The following is a 22,491-nucleotide window of genomic DNA, read 5'->3' on the forward strand; positions in this document are numbered from 1 at the left end:
AGCATATTTACTGAGGCAAAATTATTTTCTAGTTTTAAGGTACCTAAAAGGGTATGAATAAAATTCTGCTTTAAAGTAAATGACTGAGTTTATTAATCTATTTCAATATACTAACTCAAGTCAGTTATCCCTGTAAACTCTATCAGTTTAGTCTTTTCCTAAAAGAAAGTAAAGTTTCTTCTATTTTTTAAAAAGGTAAGCCAAGATTTATATTTTTTATAAGACAGCTAAACAAGCTAAGGAAACAAGAAACAAAATTGAAAAATAACCCCTCAAATCCTATACTAGAATTTAAGTTTCAGGTAGTTATCTTCAATAACTTTAAAATGTAAATTTATACTATACACAAATATTCACACACATATATTCACTAGCATGCAAGCATAATCACATCACTTTACACATGAAAATGATTTTTTTATATTTAACTTAAAAACACATCAAAAAATAAAACTAAATGTTATGAATATGAGAATGAAGTTGTTTACACTTATTACAAAAATTAAGATATAAAGTGATCTGACCTTATTTGCTTTTGTGAACCAAAGAAGCTAATACTACAGGCAATTGGGAAAATTAAGTGTTGGCCAAATATGACAACTGCATTTATACTGCTCATTAAAAAGAAAAATATAAAAAAATCCACTCACTTGGGCAAAAATAAATAAATAAAAGGATAAACAACAACATTCACTACCATGCCAACTTACAGACAAAACAAACTAAGATGGTTTTAAAAATTACCGGTCTTGGTGGTAGCGACTGTCTTTACATACGGGCAGCTGACTATTTGCATCATTGCTACACCTGTAAAATGGATAAGCAAGCATACGTTGGAAAGCTGCCATTGTATGTCAGCTACCACTGGGATTCAGGGAAATAATTTACCACTACAATTTAGAATGCTATTTCCAATGAAAAAGACCAAGAATGGAGTAAAATTTCTTTATGTTTGACATTTTGTGGGAAGTGGTGCCAAATCCAATGATAACTAATTCTGTGTTTATAGCATCAATTACCTTTTTATTAAACCAGCTCTTATAGTATTTGAAGGAGTCTTAGGAGTTTAAATTCAACAAAGGAAAGCCCCTTCATTACATATACATAACAAGTTCTCATGTGGGACATTTTCCCACAGGACATCAAACCCATGCTGCTGTTGCTTAGATACCAGTGAAAGGCAGATGCAGCATGACACTGACAAGGCACTTTCTCTATGTGCTGCTAAGTGGAAACTACATGCAGAAGCTGAGGCATGGAGCATAACCATGCAGAAGTAGAAAAGGAATAAGATAGGACAAAGAGGAGTGGGAGGGAAAGGAAGAAAATAAGGCATGAGATGGATCCAAATATTCCGCTGCAAATAATACTTTAAATAAAAGAAGGGCAAAGATGAAGAGGGTAGCATTCAATGAACGAGAAAATATCCATGTTGAGTGCCTGCTCTGTGGAATGCCATGGGCTTAGAACACTGTGGAGGCAGGCTAACACAGCCCCTTTAATACCATTAATGACAACATGGGCTGATTGCTTCAAAAACTTCTATCATTTAAGCCAGCTAAGGAAGTAGCACTTGTATTAAAGAATGGAAATTACGTACAGTTCTTAGAAGAATGAAGACTCATCATGATGCATTACAATGGTGATAAAAAGGGGATGAAAGGAAAAGCTGGAAAACTAAGACTGATTAATTGAAGAAATTCAAAATTAAGAGTGAAAAAAATTTTTTTAAAGGAAAAGGGTTGGGAAATTAAATTTTATCTTCTATTTGTTTTGGCTGAAAAAACTGAACCTAGTTTGGCACCAATAAAAATTAAAAATAATAAACTATTTTCCCCACTAAAGTACAGGAAAAGAAATTTCTCCTAATTCAGAGACGAAAATTAAAATTAAACCTCTGGGTTTGTAAATAATGTACCTATGTTCACGCACACACACACAAAAATACTGCCAATTTTTGAAAAGTGCCTTTTATTTCTTAATTACTATTTTAAATAAAGAATATTAAAACTAAACTTTCTATTCACTGTGAAACTAAAACAAAAACACTGGACCATAACAGCATGATGAATAAAGTTATATGTATAGTTTTATTTTCTCTAATGTTTAAAGAAAGCAATGGAAAAATTCATTTGGTTAAGGAAGTTACAGCATGTATCAGGTTTAAATTAGTATAAATACTGCCATCTGCAGGACCACTGAACCTATTAAGTCAGCACTAGAAACTCAATTCTTAGAATATATGAACTTTATTCTCAAAGACTATTCTCCAAAACCATCCCCCAATAAATAATTTTAACTACACAACTTAAGAAAAAATCAAATCTATTCATATTTAGGCCTAACTGCCATTGTTAAACATACACAATTCTTGTTATTTGACTGCTGACATACAGACCATACTGAAAGGTTGTATGTGTTTCTTCTCATGATAGAAAAAAAAAAAACTTGGGGCCGGCACACTGGTTAAGTTCATGCTCTCCTCTTTGGCAGCCTGGGGTTCACCAGTTCAGATCCCAGGTGCAGACCTATGCACCGCCTATCAAGCCATGCTGTGGCAGGCGTCCCACATATTATTAAAAAAAAAAAAATTGAAGAAGATGGGCAGAAACGTTAGCTCAGGGTCAATCTTCCTCAGCAAAAAGAAGAGGACTGGTGGCGGATGTTAGCTCAGGGCTAATCTTCCTCAAAATAAATAAATAAAATAAAATAAAACGACAAACTTAAGGTTTTCTCTGAGAGTGATTACATGCATATCATGAAGACTCACAAAATAACCACAATCCGGGGGCCAGCCCAGTGGTGTAGTGGTTAAGTTCGCATGCTCCACTTCTGCAGCCCAGGGTTTGCTGGTTCGGATCTCGGGTGCAGACATACATATAACTTATCAAGCCATGCTGTGGTAGGCGTCCCACATATAAAGTAGAGGAAGATGGGCAGAGATGTTAGCTCAGGGCCAATCTTCCTGAGCAAAAAAGAGGAGGATTGGCGGCGGATGTTAGCTCAGGGCTAATCTTCCTCAAAAAAAAAAAAATTACCACAATCTAAGGGCCGGCCCCATGGCCAAGTGGTTAATTTTGTGCGCTCCACTTTGGCAGCCCAGGGTTTTGCCAGTTCAAATCCTGGGCGCAGACGTAGCATGGCTCATCAAGCCATGCTGAGGCAGCATCCCACGTGACAGAACAAGAAGGACCTACAACTATGTACTGGGGGGCTTTGGGGAGAAGGAAAAAAAAAAAAAGAGGAAGATTGGCAACAGATGTTAGCTCAGGGCCAATCTTCAAATGAAAAAAAAAAAAGCAGCACTGGGGCCACGAACCCAGTAAATAAAAAAAAAACCACAATCTAAATTTTTAACCACCTTTTTGAAGAGCGCATTTGTTCAATTTTCCTACAACTCTATCTTCAAACTATGTTCTATAAGAAACCAGAAAATTCCATTTAGTATTTTAGATAATTCTGACGTCACTGACAATAAGTTTCTTAAAATTCCAAAAAAGATTTTATAGTCTTCAAGTAGAATCCTATAATCCTAATTAAATTTACTATCCCCAATTCCACCTCTTATTCCTATATTTTACCTAGTTCTTCCACTTTCGTCTTGACTATCCCTTAATTATCCTCATTAGAGCCATACATTGCTATTTCAAACAGAATTTAAGGCTCCAAGATAAATCATATCCAAATCCCTCCGATTCACCTTGCTGCTAAATTTATATAAAGAAGGAAAAACAGAGAGAGATCTCACTGTACCGAAAACCAAAAGTCGTCTTTTTCTTTTTCACTAAAGCACCTTGGAGGACTGAATTAAAAGGAAAAATGAATGACTGTTAATACCAAAGATGCCTTACAATATAAACACATATTATTACTTTCTATAAAACACTAGCTCCCTCTCCAAAGAATCTTGTTATCTTGGACAAAATTTTACTGATTATCTAAACTCAGATTCTCTACCAAGTGACCTATAAAATGTCAGTAGTGGCTGCCATTTATTAAATGCCTTTTACTGCCAAACTTCATAAGACTACTTCATTTGGTCATATGGTCACCACCATCTGTTCCAATGACGGGGTGAGGGTCAGAGAAGACCACGACATCAAAATAGAGCTATAACTGAAGCAAAACAAAAGTCCTCTTAGATGACAGCCTTTCAAATACTTCAATAATGTTATTATGCTACCTCTCAATCTTCTCTCTACAGAATTAACAACCCCAGCTCCTTCAGATAACTCAGAATCCAGGATCTGGTCTTGATACTATACTTGACCCCAAAGTAGACCAAGATGTAAGAGATTACGATGAAAGTCGAGCTATTCTCCATTCATCACTTAGTTTTCTACAAGAAGTAGATCCAAAGAGGACAGTATCCAGCTGCTTGTCTTAGACTTAATTTAGAAAAAGGGTAATCCCTAGTAATACAGAAAACATTTTGGTTTGGTTTTCTTACTTTAAATGATACGAGTTTCGTAAAGGTTACATATTGGGCATTTAATTAACACTACATCAACAATGTGTAAAAGGTTTTCCTACCCAAAAAACACTAACTCTTGAAATTTTTGGCTTCTTACTTGCTATGGTGTAACATCTGAAAGTGTTCTTTTCAAAGTGGTCACAAGAAAAAAAGACAATTAGAGCAATAGTGATATTTAAAATGTGTGCAAATCCAAGAAATAGCTGTATTACGACCCTATTCTTACACAGAAACTAGTACAATAAAGTAGCAATAACAGACAGTGGGAGGAATGTAAAACTGGGAAACAAGAAGCCTAGTCATCTTTGCTACAAATTAGCCCTGTGAACTTGACATCTCTAAGGTATCACTATTTTCAACTATAATACTAGGAGAACAGACCATGGATTAAGGATTAAATGTGTTTGACAACAAATGCGTTCAAAATAGGATGCCCAACACTATCCCTGTTTAATCTGTACAGGAAGAATTCTACTTCACAAACTTAATCCCTTCTCTAGTTATAATGATTTCCCCTAAGACAAAAAAACACACAAATTCACCATAGTTATTTAAGTGTTTACATGGTGCATGTTATACTTAACTTCACATTGGTATAAGGGAAACTTCTGGTTTCCATTTTAGATGAATTTTTTATAGTCAGGTGACTCACATTTCTTTCCAGTATAACAAAGCTATTAAGAGGATGGTATTTGGATTTGGAGTGCCCAGGCTCAGATGCTAACACCATCACTTATTAGCTATGTGTCCATGGGCAAGTAATTTAACCTGTCTGTGTACCTACCTCAAAAGATGGTTATGGAAATTAAATGAGTTATTATATGCAAAGTGCGTCGAACAGTGCACGACATATAAATCCCTCAACTTGTGTTAATTGTTAATGACTTGTGATTTCTCAACTTTATAGACTCAATCCCTTAAAAATATTGCATTTAGAACATATTTACACAAAAAGATCATTTTTAATTCACTGAGGCCATCATTCAAAATGAATATAGCTTTAAATGTGGCTCTAATTTTAAGACATGTAAACAACAACAAAAAAAGGACATTTACCAAAACTGAAGAGAAAATATTGCAGTTAGCCATGAATCTTTCAAAAACATTTCAAACAGGTGAGATTCAAGGCAAATTTCAAATGCAACAGACACATGAGAACAAACTAATTGACAATATGAAAACATAGCTGGAAAGACTATTATAATCTATTAGTTTACCTGGAAGTGGAATTGGCATGCCAGGAAGGGGAACACGAAACGGAGGTACCATTACTGGCGGAAAGGCAGGTATTGCTGCTGCTGGCTGAGGTACTGAATGAGGAACAGCAGGAGGTAACGTCTGGGGGTGCGGCTGGGGAACGGTTTGCACGGGTGTGGCTGTAGGAGCAGGAGTTGAAACACTAACTGTAGGCGTAGCAACTGAAACGGCAGAACTTGGGGTCTGATCTTGTGTTGTGGGTGCTGATAAAAGATAAAACAAAAATATGTATCACTCCGTCATAAACCATTTTACTATATTCATTCATCATTCACCCATTCAGTAAGTAAGTATTTAAGGGCCCATTCCAAGCACCGCAAGAAATTTGTAACAAGGTCTCTGCCTTCAAGAAGCTCGAAAACAGTCAGTTAAATGAAATGCAAAAATAACTAAAACACAAAGTGAAATGAGATAAATGTATAGGAGTGTAAATCAAGAACCAAAGACCATTTTTCTAACTGTGAGAGGGTACAGAACGTTTTATACTGTGATGATAGGCCTTGAAAGATTAGGATGGCAACAAGGAAAATGAGGAAGTGGAAGGAGAAAATAAGCAAGTGGTGGGAAAAGTGAGTAAAAGCAAAGAGTAGAGGACAAGAAGGAATTGTTTAGAAAATAGAAGGCAAGCAGTCAGCTAGTAAAACCCAAGGCATACCAACAGAACCAGTGAGTTATGGCTGCAAAGGTAGGCCAGAGGCATAAAACAGAAAGCCCTGAACAGAAGGCTAAAGAGTCTGCACCTTACTGGGTATGTAAATGTAGAGAAATGATCTAGAAGAATGCACAACAAAATGTATTAACTCGTTACATCTATGTATATCTTTCACTTTTATTACATGTGCTTCATTAGAGTTTGAAATTTTTATTAGAAGGCATTCACAAATATTTGCGTAGCTTTATGAATGTAAAAGGGGTGTGAGGGAGGCAGAATGAAGGTTTCTGTATGGAAGAATAATAATCAGTGTTCATTTGATGAATTAACCTGGTAGATGCAGGGGAAGAAAAGAAGAACAGAAGTGAGAAAACCAATTCTAACATATCTGGAATTGTCCAACCAAGGAAGAATAGAAAGAAAAGATACGCAACCACTAATGACTGCCTGGATATGAAGAAAGGGAGTCAAAAACCACTTGGGTTTCTCTATAATTATTTCAAAATTAAAAGGTAAAAAAAGAAAAAAAACCCCTCAAGTTTCCAGTGTGAGAGACCAGGAGAATGTGAAATTCAGGATAATTTGGTTCTGTTAATACATTATTTTTAAGTATCAAAAATAAAACATTTAATCCCTAGTAATCACATTTAAACTGAAACTGTGACCCAAAAATAAAATTCATATTTCATAATTACAAAAAAATTTCAGTTCTCAAATATTACAAAATATTTCTGTTATTTATTCATAACTCATCTAGTTCCAAACAAAATTCACTGTGGTAATTCACTGGTAACAAATAGTTCATCATTTTCTCGATGTAGAGAAAAATGTCAAACTCTATCTGTATTGAACTAAGAACGAGTTTACCAAACTAAATGAAATAAAACAGTGCTTTCCCAATCTTTACATCAATTTTATTCTAAGGGAAAGCACACTGTTTAATACAAACCACCCAATAATCCAACTGACAACAAAATTCGTCAGTATCTTTTTTCAGTTCCTAATAATGAAAAACTCACTTAGGCTGGGAAGATGTGAGCAATTTCATACTTGTTAATGAGGGACTCACCTTGGCTAAATAGACAGCAGGGCCAAACAAGTATCTTCAGGGGCCCAGGAATGAATTGTTGGTCTAGCATAGACCTAGCCTTAGGGTACAGTATCATATTAATATAATTTATAACAGTGTGAAAAATACAAATTACATGCAACATTTGCCCAGTCCCATACATATATCACTTAGCATTTGTAATCTGCTGTAATGGCTGAAAACATATCTAGTTATTCTTCCCAACCTCCCTGAGAAGTAGGATTTCATCAGCATTTTTCACAGCTTCCACAAAATAAAATGAGTTCATGCTCAACTGGGGTTAAAATAGAAATTCCTTAATTTTTACCAGGTGTATACTACAGTTCACAGAATTAGATTTTTAAAAATATTATGGTTAATAGTAGTTAAATATATTACTAAAATTATGATACCAAGTACTTTAGTCAGGAAAATAAAATAATGAGTTAAAAAGGCATCAAATCTTAAGTGGAAAGGAACACCAATGGAGACGGCAAAAAGTATTCACTCAACCCATTCCTCTTGCTGACACAGGATTTTCTGAATTTGATGCGTGGCTGTGAGTCACGAGAGGAAAGAGATAAAGGCAATAAAAGAGTTAAATGGGAAACCGGGAGGATGGTAGTTAGGACTTAATAGTGGGTAAATTCCTACTAGCTCCATTTGCTAAAATAACTAGGGAAACACTAGGCCTCAAAATATACTACTAATCCAGCCTCAGATCTTAACTAAAAAGGACAAGTGACTATAATAAATGGAGCTATATTAAGACTGTAGTATGGCAACACTTCATGACACTGAATCAGGTGAAATAAAAACAGACATCAGGAATACTCAGAAAGACGACATCAAAGTTGATGTTTAAAGGCAGTAAAAGGAAGATGATTTCGCTATTCTGTTCTTGGAATAAAGGTCTTCCAATCACTGAAGGGCAATAAAAAAGATGACAAATGGAACTTCTGAATAGAATAGTTGATAATCACAAGATAGCTATAGGACTGACAGACCACTCTGATGTAGAAATGGAATATGTACAGGATAGTGAAAGTATCTAGCTACCCACCTTCCTTTAAACAAAGTACTACTATTTCTCTTTCCTAAGAAGGCAGAGAACAAAATAGAAGCAAGAGGGAGCCTCCAAAGAGAACCGCACTGCTGTTATTAATCCCCTTCTCCCATTACCACCTCAGGTACCCCATAAAAACTGGCAGTTCTCTGCCCTGCCAGACAAGCTTTAGAAGCACTAGCCCATAAAAAGGAAAAGACCTGCAAGCAGGTAGCTAGTATCACTGCTGTACTTCCAAGTCAGAATTCACCTTGCCTATGAAAGAAAACACTTGTAAAGCATTATTTACATCTTCCTATTTAAGCACATTTCCCGCAAGCTGTCTGAAAAATATAAAGTAGAGCTTTTAAAAAACTGCCTCCATGTTACATGTACCTTACTTCTTTAGATAATTCTTATATCAATAAGATAAAATAAAATTTGATTCTACTATGATTAAATTTCTCTCATATACCTATTTCCTACAGGGTAATAGACACCAATAATTCCCAAGTCCCTGAAGTTACTGGGGCGGTAGAAGGGACCACCTTTTTTTTCTTATTCTCATCTGTCATCCAGGTAGCAAAATAACCCAAATTATAATCACCCTATAGGGATAACTACATATTTTCATACCAGTATAACAAATAATCAAATCAATAAAATCATTATTTAAATATTTTTGGGCTCAATCTCAGCCTGTAGAATAAGAAACAACATACACATATCAAAAAAAAAAAAAACAACGAAAAACCAGAACTAGTAATATAAGTATCAATGATAATTTTTTAGGCAAATTAACAGATTCTTCTTTCCTCATTCCTGAAATCTACTTTAATCACCTCTCATTTTTTCAGAAAAGATCTAACCTTTGGGCCTGTGACTTCACCTGAAAATTCTCTTACCTTTCTAATTGCTTCTATCTCAACTCCCCATTTCATCTGCCTGTGTCTCATTTTAGGACCTACCCACCTCTAAACAAGATTGTTGAAAAGTTCCTAATAAGTTTCCCTGATTTCAACACTATCCAAAACACAAGCGCCAGAAAAATCTTCCAGAACACTGCATTTATATAGGACCCCTACTGGCCATCTGCCTTACCCATTTGCCTGGTTCTTAAAACTCTTCATAACCTCGTCTCACTCTTACTCAATCTATTAACCTATATAAACCTTCCCACCTCAGAAGAGTTTCTTAGCAATCCCATAAACACATTTATCCTCATTTCCTGGCCTCTGTTTATGCTGTTCCCCCCTACCTGAAAGACCTCTCTTTACTTTTGAACCTACTCAGATCCTACCACACATGCTTCATGATCAACCTCAACACCCATATAGTCCACCCACTTCTCTCTCCATTTTCTTGAATTCTTACATCTTTTATCTTCACTGTATAATTTTGCACACTATTCTCTAATTGTTTCACATGTATTATTCCTGCTTCCTCAATTAGAAAAACTGGAAGTTCTGTAAGGTAGGGGCCAAGAATTACACTTATTTTGCAAACGCCACAGCAGACAGCATTACTGTTGGTCAAGTTAAATAGGTAACTGCACTTCCCCAGCTTAACTTCACAAATTCCAAGTGGGCAGATACTTTCTTCTACGAATGTAAATTTCTGTTCCTCTTTAACTCAAAAGTCAAAATGTATTTTAAATAATATCAAGGACAACACCTGAAACGCTAGGATAATTTTGGAATGCAGTCCCTACTTGTCCACCTCTGTGGCCCCTAAACAGAAACACATACTGACTGGTACTCACTTGATACTGTCTGTGAAACCGAAGAGGCAGTTGTTGTGGTAGAAGTGGTGGAGGATGGGGTGGATGATGATGTTGAAGTGGACACTGCAGGTGCTGGGCTACTGGTCGTAGGGGTGGAAGCTCCTACTGCTTGTGCTTGCACTTGCACTTGCGCCTGCGCCTGCGCCTGAGCCTGCGCCTGGGCCTGGGCCTGTGCCTGTGCTTGCGCCTGAGCTTGGGCCTGGGCCTGGGCCTGCGCCTGGGCCTGGGCCTGCGCTTGAGCTTGTGCTTGTGCCTGAGCCTGCGCCTGGGCCTGGGCCTGGGCCTGGGCTTGGGCCTGAACCTGTGCCTGGGCTGCAAGCATAGGTGTCAGTTCTGATTGCTGAATAACCTTAACTCCATCTGGCTTGGTCCATGCAGATTCACGTGTCCGAGCATTGTAATAATAAACCTGCAGAGGAAGCAAAATCACTGGTATCATGGAATGTCAATTATCACTAACAAAATGCTAATGCAACAACATTTTCTCTTAAACAGTTAAAAAAAAAATGTAGAAAAGAGAAAGTCCATCAACATTGGCTGTTCATATATTATGGGACTAGGTAATTTTTCCCTCCCTTCTCCTCTTCCCCTAATTTTCTATAATAAGCATACGATATTTTTAACACACACCAAAAAAGGAAAACCAAGGTTATATTTTGTGCAGAAAATTAATGTAGCAGGCCTGAGACTGGTATCCTTAGAAAGCTCTGCTTGCAAAGCTGGCCCTTGGCTGGAGTCCGGGTACTTGGATCTCGGGAGGGGGGTTACCACAATTCCCTAATGGGCAGGAACGGTTTGCTGTGCCTAAACTGTTTACACAAACAATGCAGTTTATGCTAAATATCTGCCTTCCTTCTGGGTTGCTGGAATTTGGGTATGTGCTAGGCAGATGGCAACAGATACATGACCAGTCCAACAAGCTCCCTTGGTAGACAACACCTCACACGTAGTCACAATTCCCTTTCTAAGTGATTCCACTGAAAGGACTCTTGGAAACTTGTGCTTCATTTCCTCCAGACTTTGCCCTATGCACCTTTTTCTGTTTCCTGGCTTTGCTCTCTATCTTTTCACTGCAATTAATCTTAGCTGTGAGTACAACTATATGCTTAGTCCTGCATATAGTCAGTCCTCCTAGCGAACACTCAACCTGAGAGTTATTTTTGGGGACCCACGACACACATTTAAAATACAAGCTTCCAGAATCACAGGTAAATGTATGTAAGCACTCCAGGCAACCTTATTTCTGCACAGAGGCCCAATCCAGTGAACCTTTCCTGGAGTTCTATCCCACCTGGTGCTTACTCAAGGCTCACTGTTAATTAGCAAGGATACACTCCCTGATCTCAATCTGCCAAACTCTTAAGTTTTACTCTTCTGTCACCAAAGAGATGATAACCTAAATATATTTTATGATTTACCTTCCCATCTGGAGTTTTATTTTCAACCCATATCTCCTCAGTAGGAGGCAGTGCTGGAGTACCAGGAGCAGTCACAGGAGGCATTCCTGGTGGAAACATCATACCCGGAGGAGGAGGCATGGTTCCCATGGGTGGAGGCATGAAAGGTGGTCTCTGTTAATTCACAAGAACAATAATGGTCACTTGTATTTATCTTTTTTCCTTCAAATTATTACTAAATTCTACCCAAAAGTAAAGAACTATAAGAGACACTAGTTTTATAGTCAATTTGAATGGACAATAACACATTCATCTAGGTTGTGCAAGCAAAGCTTCTCTGTAGTATGGATTATAACACATTCATCTAGGTTGTACAAGCAAAGCTTCTCTGTAATAAAAATGATTACTAAACTTCTGGAAAGAAATACCTCAAAATACTAAGAGTAGCCATCTCTGGCTTATAGCACTATGGGTGACTTTTGCTTTATTCTTCATAAACTAGGCAGTGGATTACTTTCAAAAAGAAAAAAACTGATTTTTACATATTGTTTAATACCAGCACACCACAGCTCACCTACAAAAGGAACCAACCACAAGAGAATCATTTTATAAGTAACACAGCAATAACTAAAAAGGAAAAACGAGATACCCTTTTCTTTTCCTACAAGGAAAAAAGTATTAGCTAGGAAAATATTCATCATTTTCTATTTTTCAAATAATAATAATGTACCTCATCAAAGACGTGAACATCAGTAAGTTTCAAAGATACAGTAAAATATTTTACTTTTAGTGGAAAATAAGAATTTAAATGGTATATATTACAATTTAAAAAAATTGTCCTGGTGCCACTATTGATTCAATCCTATCTCTGACAATTGCTTCACTGTCTTTCTTCAGTGATTGCTGATGTAACACAAGATCCCAAACCAAACAACTGAACTGTAACGGCTATATCTTACTAAAGCAGAAGTGGCCTGACATTTTTAAAACAGATTTTGAACAAGGATTTAAAAGATTTCCTCTATAATCTACAAGTAACATTAAAATTTAATTATCCAAAGCACCTTATTCTGGATAACAGATTTGACACTACGCTAACAATGTGAAACTGTATTTCATTTTCCTAAAAGTTTTCTTTCCCGTACTCCAGGTTTTTTTTGGATTTAGTTTAGTGTCTCTCAAGCATCAGCACACACACCCATGTTCTATAAAATATCTACCCTAAATATGTCTCATGCACCATTAACTGGAAATCACTTGGATTTAATGTAAAACCACACAATTATCCATCAGGACCAAGAAAAGCATCACAACACTAGAAAGTATCACATTACAACATTTGATATATTTCCATTAGCAGGTTACATCAGTCCATTACAATTTACAATTTTCTGCAAGTAGGTTTAACTATTAAAGGCACATATTAGAATAAATTCACATGTAACAAGTTATACCAGAGTCAGTGGGTCAAAAAGCTATTTTTTTATTCTAATCTTAAAGAAAATATAAAACCATTTAACAATGTGTTTAAGGGGGAAAGGAGCTATCATTACTAGGAAGGCAATAAAATTAAGCAAAGTATTAAAACCTTGTGTCTTTTCCATAAGTATAACCCTATCTAAGCAAAGCTAACATCACTTAAATAATACGCCAGCTTTTTCTATTTTTACTAAGTTCCTTCTTGAATATTTAAGCTCATGGAAGGCAGACGAGATACCACTATATTTATTTGGTTACAGAACTGTACAGGCTTGATAAACTAAGAAAACACAGATACATACTCAAACAAAAAGAATACAACCTCAAAAGTGTAGTCATTTGAGAGCTGACACTCTCGTGACTTCATTTCAGACAACAACCTAGTCTACATACACTAGAGGGGGATATATGTATGCCTCAGGTTAAAATATCAGAAACGTTTTTATTTAAAGAAATCCTACAATAATTCTATTTCTAAAATTGTAAAATAACCCAACATTTTTTTTCAGGAGAGAGAAAAAAATGCAAATATGGTGCTTACAAAAAGTGTTTGTTGTCACTTTCTAGATTCCATCCTAGGCATCACTTCTAAGGAGAACTGCTCAGGAGAATTGCTCAGGAACATATATGCATACATATTTATACTTATTGGCAACATGTATCATTACAAATAAACATCCTCCACTCTGTACATTAAGATTTCAAACTTCATTTCTCTTAAAGAAGACAGATTACTAAAGACAATCTCAGAGATAAAGGCAGGTAAGAACTATCTTATTCAATAATAGTTTTATATGTATATTTTCCTATAACCATGTAAATTCCAATTCTGAATTTCTATACTAATTACTGTTACTACTGCTTTTGGAGCAACACATTAATATATGGATGTTCTCTTTAGCCCCCATTTCCCTATAAACTGAAACTAAGAACACAAGCTTTTAAGGCAAAACTCATATATAACATTGGTACTAATGCCAACAAAGAAACTGCAACCTCTACATTCTTTACCTGGAGGTGTGGAGGGCCCATAGGTGGAGGAATCCCTCCAGGAGGCGGCATGGGCGGCATATTAGGATCGAAAGGAGGACGTCCAAAGGGGGGCCGAGGTGGTGGAGGAGGGCCTCGCATCATACCAAAAGGCGGAGGAGGTCGCATGAGAGGTGGTGGGCCTCGCATCACTGCATTTGGTGGGGGAGCAGGGCCTCGAAACCTCAAGGCCTGCTGTTGAGCCATCCTGTGTGGGAAAGCAAAGAATAAATTTTTCTTTCTCAAAATTACCAGAATGTAGCTACTGATCTCTAACTACACCGAATTTAAAAGGCCCTTAAGAGTAAGTGGAGTTGGAAAGTCATAATTTTGCAACCATCATGGTAAAAAGTGCATCAGTAAGAAGATCAACGGATACCAAATCTAGGAGGAAATTGGATGAGGGGGATATTTGGACGGTCTTTAAATGTCTCCCCACGTTACTTATAGAAGCAAGGGAGGATGAAAAAAAAAACACTAACTAATATGGAAGTTGGGCAACACCCTGACCAGGAGAACAAAATTAATATCATCTAAAAAGGACAAAGGTACCTCATGTGACTGAGAGGGACACAATTCACCTATTCCAGGCAAGAATGTATAACCTCAACCTAATAATGAGGAAATATTAGACAAACACAAAATGAGGAATGTTCTGTTAAAAAGGAGGGAACAGGGGCCATATTCTTCAGAAACACCAATGTTATACCGAAAAGACAAAGGTAGGCTATGGAAATATTCTAGATTAAAGGAGGCTCAAGAGACATGATAGCACAATACTAACTCTGGACCAGATCCTGGACTAGAGGGAAGAAATGCTAGACAGGACATATTGGATTAATGGACAACACTGGAATATGGACAAGAGGTTCAAGTACCGTATCGCTGTAAATTTATGAAGTTGATAACTGTGCTGTAGTTAAGTAAGAGAATATCTCCGTTGTTAGAAAATACACACAAGTATTTAGGGGTAAAGGGCTATGGTACATGTAGCTTACCCTCAAATGGTTCAGAATAAGAGTATGCACACATACAAATAATAAAGCAGAAGAGGTAAAATATTAACACTAAGTACACTATCTTTATTTTTGAAACTTTTTAGTAAATTCTAAATTACTTCCAAATACACAAAGTTTTTATGAGGGGAGGGGTGGCAGCTTAAGAGACCATTAGGATTCTCTATCTAAAGGGACAGTCTTTCCCTACACTGCACGCCATCCCACCCTTTAATCTCTAGCTAAACATCCAGTTTAATCTCTCCACAGCATTTAAATAATAAATAACATCACATAAGATAGTATTATCTATCTCCTCTCAAAAGTGCTTTTTTGAAAAAATCACTAACTCTTAAAAGTGCTTACTACATGCCAGGCAGTGCTCTAGGCTCTTTCGAAGTCATTTAATCATCATAACAACCCTAGGAGATAGATGCTATTATCAACCTCATTTTACACATGAGGACATTAAGGCACACAGTAACTTGCCCAAGGCCACACAGCTGGTTCAGAGGTAAAGCCAGGATTCAAACACTGGCAAACGGCTCAACACTCCATGCTGTCTATCTAAGCCCCTTTAGAGTAGGAATTCTGTCTGTCCTGTTCACCCTTATATCCTCAGCACATAGTTAGGTCTGTACATAATGGGGCTCAATAAATATTTGTTGAATAAACCAATGAATACCTAAGAGATACTGTACCTAAGCTACCTTATAAATAGGGTACGTAGGTACGCATAAAAATTATTTTTACTATAATTTGCAACAATTTACTGAGCACCTATCACAGTCTTCCCAATAGCAACTATAAATCTCTCCATTACACAATGTTTACATTTCTGTGCTCAAGATTAACAATTATATTCCTAATGTATATTTGAAGATAATCATTCTTACACTCTCTCCTCACCAGACTCTTCCAACTTTCCTATATTTTTCAACTGTCTGCTTAAGACTACCCTTTGAAATTTTCTCTATATTTTCCACATTACAGCTCAATTTTGACACACACAAAAAATCCTAATAAAGAACCAATTTGCCCCCTAAGAGAAGACTAGGATTGTAAACAACTCCAGAACTACTATACCAAGACCATTTAAGCAAATTTGTAAATTATCCTACACTCAAGGTTATAAAGTATGAGTTAAAATCAGTGACTGCAAAAAAGGAGTATGGACAGTATCAGACTAATCAGTCTTTTTCAAATTATATGCACTCCCAAAAGACACACAGCCACTGTTACTGAAAGGCATGTCTTAACCGTTAGGACAAAAAAAAAAAAAAGTTAACCAAGGAAAGATATACTGTTTCAGCCTCGAGTTAACAATGTACCTTAATCTTAGATTTCCTCTGAGTCTGCCTCTCCCTTTTCAAAAAATCTACAGTACTTCTTTCTTTAGAATTTCACACTTCCTAGTTATAGCTCGAAGTTAAGCGTTTAGCCTCTAGAATCACGAAAAAGTCAAATCAGGGCTCTGCCTTTTATTGTCAGGCTAGTTACATAATTTCTGAGCCTGAATATATTCAGAAGCAAATGGGCGAGGGAGTAGAAATAAAACCTATCTCATATCTTTGCTCAATGAGATAATCCCCATGAAACATTTAGGATAGTACCTGGTATAGTAAATTACTTTAACTACCATTACTTTCATCCCCCCACAAAACCTAGCACAGTGCTCTACCTGTAAAATGCACTTCATAGTCAATGTGACTAGATGGCTTTCAAAAGTCTGCCCCTGAAATGGTAATAAAATCCATGTAATTTCCTCCACCAACAGCCTAAAGTTGCCATTTTCTAATGTCAGATGTTGGATCTCATGTGCTGAGCTCTTCACATACACTGCTCCATCACAAACACTTCACATACACGGCTTCATTCACACACACTGCCTACCAGAACCTGAGTGAGGATTAAATGAGCTAATAAAGTACTTAGAACAGTGCCTAGCACATAAGTGCTCTATTTAAGTATTAGCTATTAGCACTGTTGCTATAACGTTAGTATAGTAATAGTATTAGTAAGTGTTAAATGGTATTAATATTAGTAATAGCGTTAACTATGATTATTATTATAATTATTATCAGGTTCTATATAACCTGGCTTTTGTTGACTTCTCTATAGACTATAGGCTTCTTTGCCATCAAATACTTCAAGTTCATTATCTTGAAGCCTCTGCACTTGTTGTTCTCTCTGTTTGGCCTGCTTTTCCCCAGATCTTTATATAACTAGCTCCTTCTCATTATTCAGCCTCAGCTCAAATGTCACCTCAAACTCCTTCCCCACCCCTAGCCTCCCCCAGCCCCTCTCTGGCTCATTACCCAATTTGAGTTTTCAATTGTGAGAAATGCTTTGAAGAAATCTCTCACTTATTTGTTTACTTTTGTATTATCTCTACCCACTAGCATATAGTTTGCGGTGCATCCCAGGGCTCAGGATGTAGGCGTTCAAATATTATTGTTTTAACAATGAAGGTGAATACTGGGTAATTCCTATATACGAGGCACAGTTATATGGATATTACTTGTACTAACTCTTTTAATCCTCACAACAACCCAGTAAGGTAAGAGGAAACGATGGCACATTTTTAACCGATTCCTCATTTTTAAAGAGGAAACTATGGCACAGAAAAATAACTTGTTTAAGGCAGCTAGGCTGTGGTAACACCAGCGTATTCTTATTCCTATTTTATAGTTGAGGAAATGTAGATTATAAGTACCTTGTCATCTTAATTCATAAAGTATTAATAGGTAAACAAAGGCCCTGGGTAAAGGATCTATACAAATATGACTCTAAAAGTTATCTTAACGGCCCTCAAACATAAAGGGATGGATGGCATTGGGATCTCTGAATAAATTCTGTCTACTGTAGGTTATTTGCATTCCTACCACTTTCAACATTTTCAGAAAACAGAAGCCTACTTGCATGAACAGAAACACAAAAAAATTTTTTTACAAGAGCAAATATATTTCTCTAGAAGTACTCTATCCAGATACACAATCTCCCCAATGGTATAGACAAGACTGCAAATACTTGAATAGGACAGGCAATAATGGAAAGACACTACTGATATATGGGAGGCAAACTACGTAGTAGACTGTAAGTGAGGACACCTAGGTTTTAATCCAGACCCTGCCAATTACTTGGTGACCTTGCGTAAGTCTTTTCACATTTGCAAGCTGATTTCCTCATTTGATGTGGTTAGTTTAGTTTGGAATTCAGATCAATGTTAATTGGCACGGAAGCTCTTCAAGAACAAAGGTTTTTGATCTGGTTCCAGGCTCTCCTGCCAGCACCTAGGTCAGTAACTGTCACATAGCACACACTCAATAAACGTGGATCCAATAAGCAACCCACCTCTAAATCTCCTATATTCATTTACTTACCATATATCCACTGAACACCTTATTTGCCAGGCTCTATGCTAAACACACCATGAAATACGGTCAGGATATAAAGAGAAAAACTAAGCCCAAATTTCTGCCATCAAAGAGGCCACATGAACACCCAATTTCTCTTAAGCCATGAGAAATGCTAAAACACAGGTGGGTACAATACGCTCTGGAAGCAACTTCCAACCTAAGAGGCCAAGGTAAAAATATTTGCAACACAACACCTAATTCAAAGCCCTATTCAAATCAGTTTTGCAACAAAGTCCAGACTACTATTAACAAAGTCTAAAAGGCTACTCATTGTAAAGATGAAAAAAGATACTCTCTAAAATTCAAAGTAATGTTCCCAGATAATCCATATGAGACTAGCTAGGTAACCCCTTGAGATCAGAATCAGGAATAAACCTTCCACCACTAATATTGAACGACCCTGACAACGCACTTAGATCACTCGCTACTGAGGTGTACATACGGGGTTTAAAGGATCTGAGATTCATCTCTGAAATAAGCCAAGATTTCATTCCTGCCAAAGTAAGGATTTTGTGTGTGATAATTCAGAACCGAAAAGATATGTTTTCCCTAAAACCTTGAAAAAGAATACCCATTTCCTTAAACAATTTCACCTTGAGCTCCAGACAACACTAGAGTGCTCATAACCTACACTGCTCTTTTTCATTTTCAACTGCTGACAATGGCACGATTCAGAAGGGGAGCTGAAACATCTGAAATGAGATTTTTCCTATGCAGGGGAAAAAAAAAAAGGTATCCACTATACATAAAGCTGAGTACCTGTTTTTCCTCAAAAACCAATGGCTCAAGATTTTTCCAAGACACTTTCACTTATCAAATCTTAACTACAAATTCCAGAGGCATTGAGAAACCAGGGAAAGGAAGGTCACTGCCCTCTTTAGGGCAATGGCTGAGTAGACTAATAGAACAGCGATCGCGATCGCAGGCTCTGGAGCCTGAAGGCCTGGGTTCAAGCCACTTCCTGGAGCCACAATTCACCTATGCGACCTTGTTCTACATCGTCAACCTCTACGAGGCTCAGTTTCCTCACCTGTAAGATGAGCAAATAACTTAACTGAAGATGGCTCTGGTCTGTGGCCTGCAAAAGGAGACCAGCAACCGCTCCCAAGGGTGGTTGTGAGGATGCAATGAGACAACTCTAAGTAAAGGGCCTACTGGCACCGAGAAGCGTGTAATAGACGGCGGCGGCTGCTGCTGTTATTCACAAATACCGGATAAGGAAGAAAGGGACGAGAGGAGGAAGAGCCACACGAAGTTTTTTTAAAAAAAATTTTAAAAAGGCAAGAGATGCGGGGAAGGAGGGACGGGGCAAACGTGGGGACCCCCAAAGGCCGCGGAGGGAGCGGAGAAGGCTGAGCCAGCAGGGGTGGGGGTCCGGGGAGTCACTGCGGAGAGGAGGGGCGCCGAGGAGGGAAACTGGGCCCGCGGCGACCGGCTCGCAGCCGGGAGGAAGGCTGAGGTCGGCCGAGACGGAGGCGACACGCGGCTGAGGCGGGGCCCCGAGGCGGGAACGCCGGGCCCGGCCCGGGCCTTGGGCCACGGGCCGCGAGAGGCGCCGGGGCCCCGCGAAAACCGCAGGAAGCGCCCAGAGAAGGCGCAAGAGGCCGCGGCCCAGCCCCGGCCCGGCTCTCTCATTCAAGCCACCTTCCCCTTCCCCCTTCTCTAACCCCATGCGGTCCCGGCCCCGAGCCGCCGCGGCTCCTCTGCCCGCCCTCCACGCCGGACCTCCGCGCGGCAGGACTAGCCTTTAGAACCCCAGCGTGGCGCGATGTGAGGAAAGGCAGCGCCCCTTACCTTAGCTCCCCCGGATTGAATCGCTCACCGTCCCCCCCGTCCCCACCACGCTCCGCCATTACAGAGGGCCGCGTTTATCCACCCGCCGACCCGGCGTCCCCTATTGGTCGGACGAATCGTCAATCTCGTGCGAGAGAGGCGGAGATAGCGGAGACCTATGAGATGATTGGTAAAGCTTTCCATCAATCCTCGACCTGAGGGTATCTGCCTCACTATTGGTGAAAGGGCCCGCCGACTTTGAAAGCGGTATGGAGACAGCCAGTTGATTGGTCGCTCGGAGGCTTTATGGGAAATGAGACTTTAGCCACGAGGAACGGCCGGCGCCCTCTCGCGGTAAGCGAAACTAGGTCCTCCCACGTACTGCCCGGCCTGCGGTAGCCACGTGTCTGCCGACTTCCAGGAAAGCCAATTGTGGAGCCATATTGCCACATACTGGCCATATTGGCTCAGGCCGAAACCATTTCCATTGCGAGAACCAATCAAAAATCGAACTGGGTCGCGCCTAAACCAATCACAGAGTTGTTGTGGAAATGAGCTATTTCCCAGCTTTTCAGAATCAGGAGTCTTAAGCCGCCGCCCGATTATAGCCTTGTTATTGAATAATATGTTACTGACTACAAGAGTACCTCCTAACTTGTATTAAATGGTTAGTTGCAGGCTGAGTGTTTTAAGTTACTATATTAAGATAAGTTGGGAAGGCAACCCCTTTCTGCAATTTACAGTTTAAAGCATCTGTCCTTCAATTTCAAAATGCGTTGTCTGAAATTAGCACACCGTGATATCCAGAAGGAATTCTGAATATTTATTTCTCTTGTTATTAAAGAAAAAAATATTAGGCTCTGAGGTTTCAAAGGCACAATGAAGATGAACTCTATCTTAAGGAGCTCAAAATATTAAAATAATAGATAAATTTTATTCAGACCTAACCATATATACCAGGCACTGTCCTAAGTACTTTCCATGTATTATCTCTTAGGCTTGTAAACACTAAGAGATGGTACTATGAATAGCCACAGTTTATGGATGAAACTGAGGCACAGAGAAGTTAAGTAACTCGTCCAAGTTCACACAGCTAGTAAATAGCAGAGCCTGGCCTTAAACCCAAGGTGGTGTGGCAGCAAAGCCCAGTTCTCAAATACCGTGATCCAAGAAAATTGAAAACACATCCACACACAAACTTGTACACAAATGTTCATAGCATTATTCATGATAGCCAAAAAGTGGAATCAACCCCAATGTCAACCAAGTGATGAATGGATAAAAAATGTGATATATCTATACAAAGGAATATTATTCAGCCATAAAAAGGAATGAAGTGCTGATACATGCTACAACATGGATGAACCTTGAAAACATTATGCTAAGTGAAAGAAGCCAGACGTGAAAGGCTACATATTATATGGTTCCATTTATATGAAATGTCCAGAATAGGCAAATCCATAGAGGCAGAAAGCAGATTAGTGGTTTCCAGGAGGTGAGGGGATGACTATACTGGGTATGAGATTTCTTTTTGGATGATGAAAATGTTTTGGAATTAGATAGTGGTAATGATTGCCCAATTTAGTGAATATACTAAAACCCATTGAATTGTACACTTTAAAGGGTGAATTTTATTGTATGTGAATTATGTTTCGGTAAACACCATGCTATACTGAATCCCAGTTAAATATTCAAAATCAATGAATTATGACAAAATGTGATAAGGGATGAACACAGTTCTGAGCATGAGCAATTGGAGAAGGGAAGGATGGTTAAAATTTTACTAAATATAACCATCTAAACTAAAAATAACTAAATATAACTAAATATAAATATATAAATATAATCGAACAAACTGGAGTCTGACTAACAGTGGGAGGTTAGATCCCTTTTTCAACATCCACATGCGTCCCCAAGTCTTGGCACACTATCCCAAAAATAATACTGCCGTACATGTCTCATGACAAACTACTTCCCACTACTGAAAAAAACACTCAAAATGGGTACTTTATAGAAAGCGAGTCACTGGCATATATAAAAGATGAAAACAAACTCAATTTGAATGAATGGAAGAAACTCATTGAAGATGTAATGAAAGTTTTATTTGATAGTTATGTTA

At 38.2% G+C, this 22,491-nt stretch overlaps 1 protein-coding gene across 10 annotated transcripts in view; it reads right to left on the bottom strand.

Annotated features, from left to right (window-relative positions):
- The window catches only part of TCERG1 (transcription elongation regulator 1), a 62,052-nt gene extending 41,420 nt beyond the window's left edge, over nt 1-20,632 (bottom strand). For 6 of the 10 annotated variants that reach the window (XR_011525128.1, XR_011525127.1, XR_011525131.1 and 3 more), the window contains exons 1-6: nt 20,394-20,632; nt 14,168-14,393; nt 11,699-11,851; nt 10,260-10,689; nt 5,692-5,934; nt 745-807 (exon numbers count right to left, since the gene is read on the bottom strand). Coding sequence is in view for 5 of the 10 variants with exons in the window: in XM_070569288.1 (XP_070425389.1) it covers nt 745-807; nt 5,692-5,934; nt 10,260-10,689; nt 11,699-11,851; nt 14,168-14,393; nt 20,394-20,452 (1,174 nt within the window). In the remaining 5 variants the exon portion in view is untranslated. The remainder of the gene's footprint in view (nt 1-744; nt 808-5,691; nt 5,935-10,259; nt 10,690-11,698; nt 11,852-14,167; nt 14,394-20,393) is intronic. The other 4 variants (XR_011525130.1, XR_011525129.1, XM_070569290.1 and 1 more) reach the window with 1 other exon arrangement.
- Between the last annotated feature and the right edge of the window lie 1,859 nt (nt 20,633-22,491).

Source organism: Equus przewalskii, chromosome 13 (assembly GCF_037783145.1).
Source record: "Equus przewalskii isolate Varuska chromosome 13, EquPr2, whole genome shotgun sequence".
In the NCBI taxonomy this organism is placed as follows: domain Eukaryota; kingdom Metazoa; phylum Chordata; class Mammalia; order Perissodactyla; family Equidae; genus Equus; species Equus przewalskii.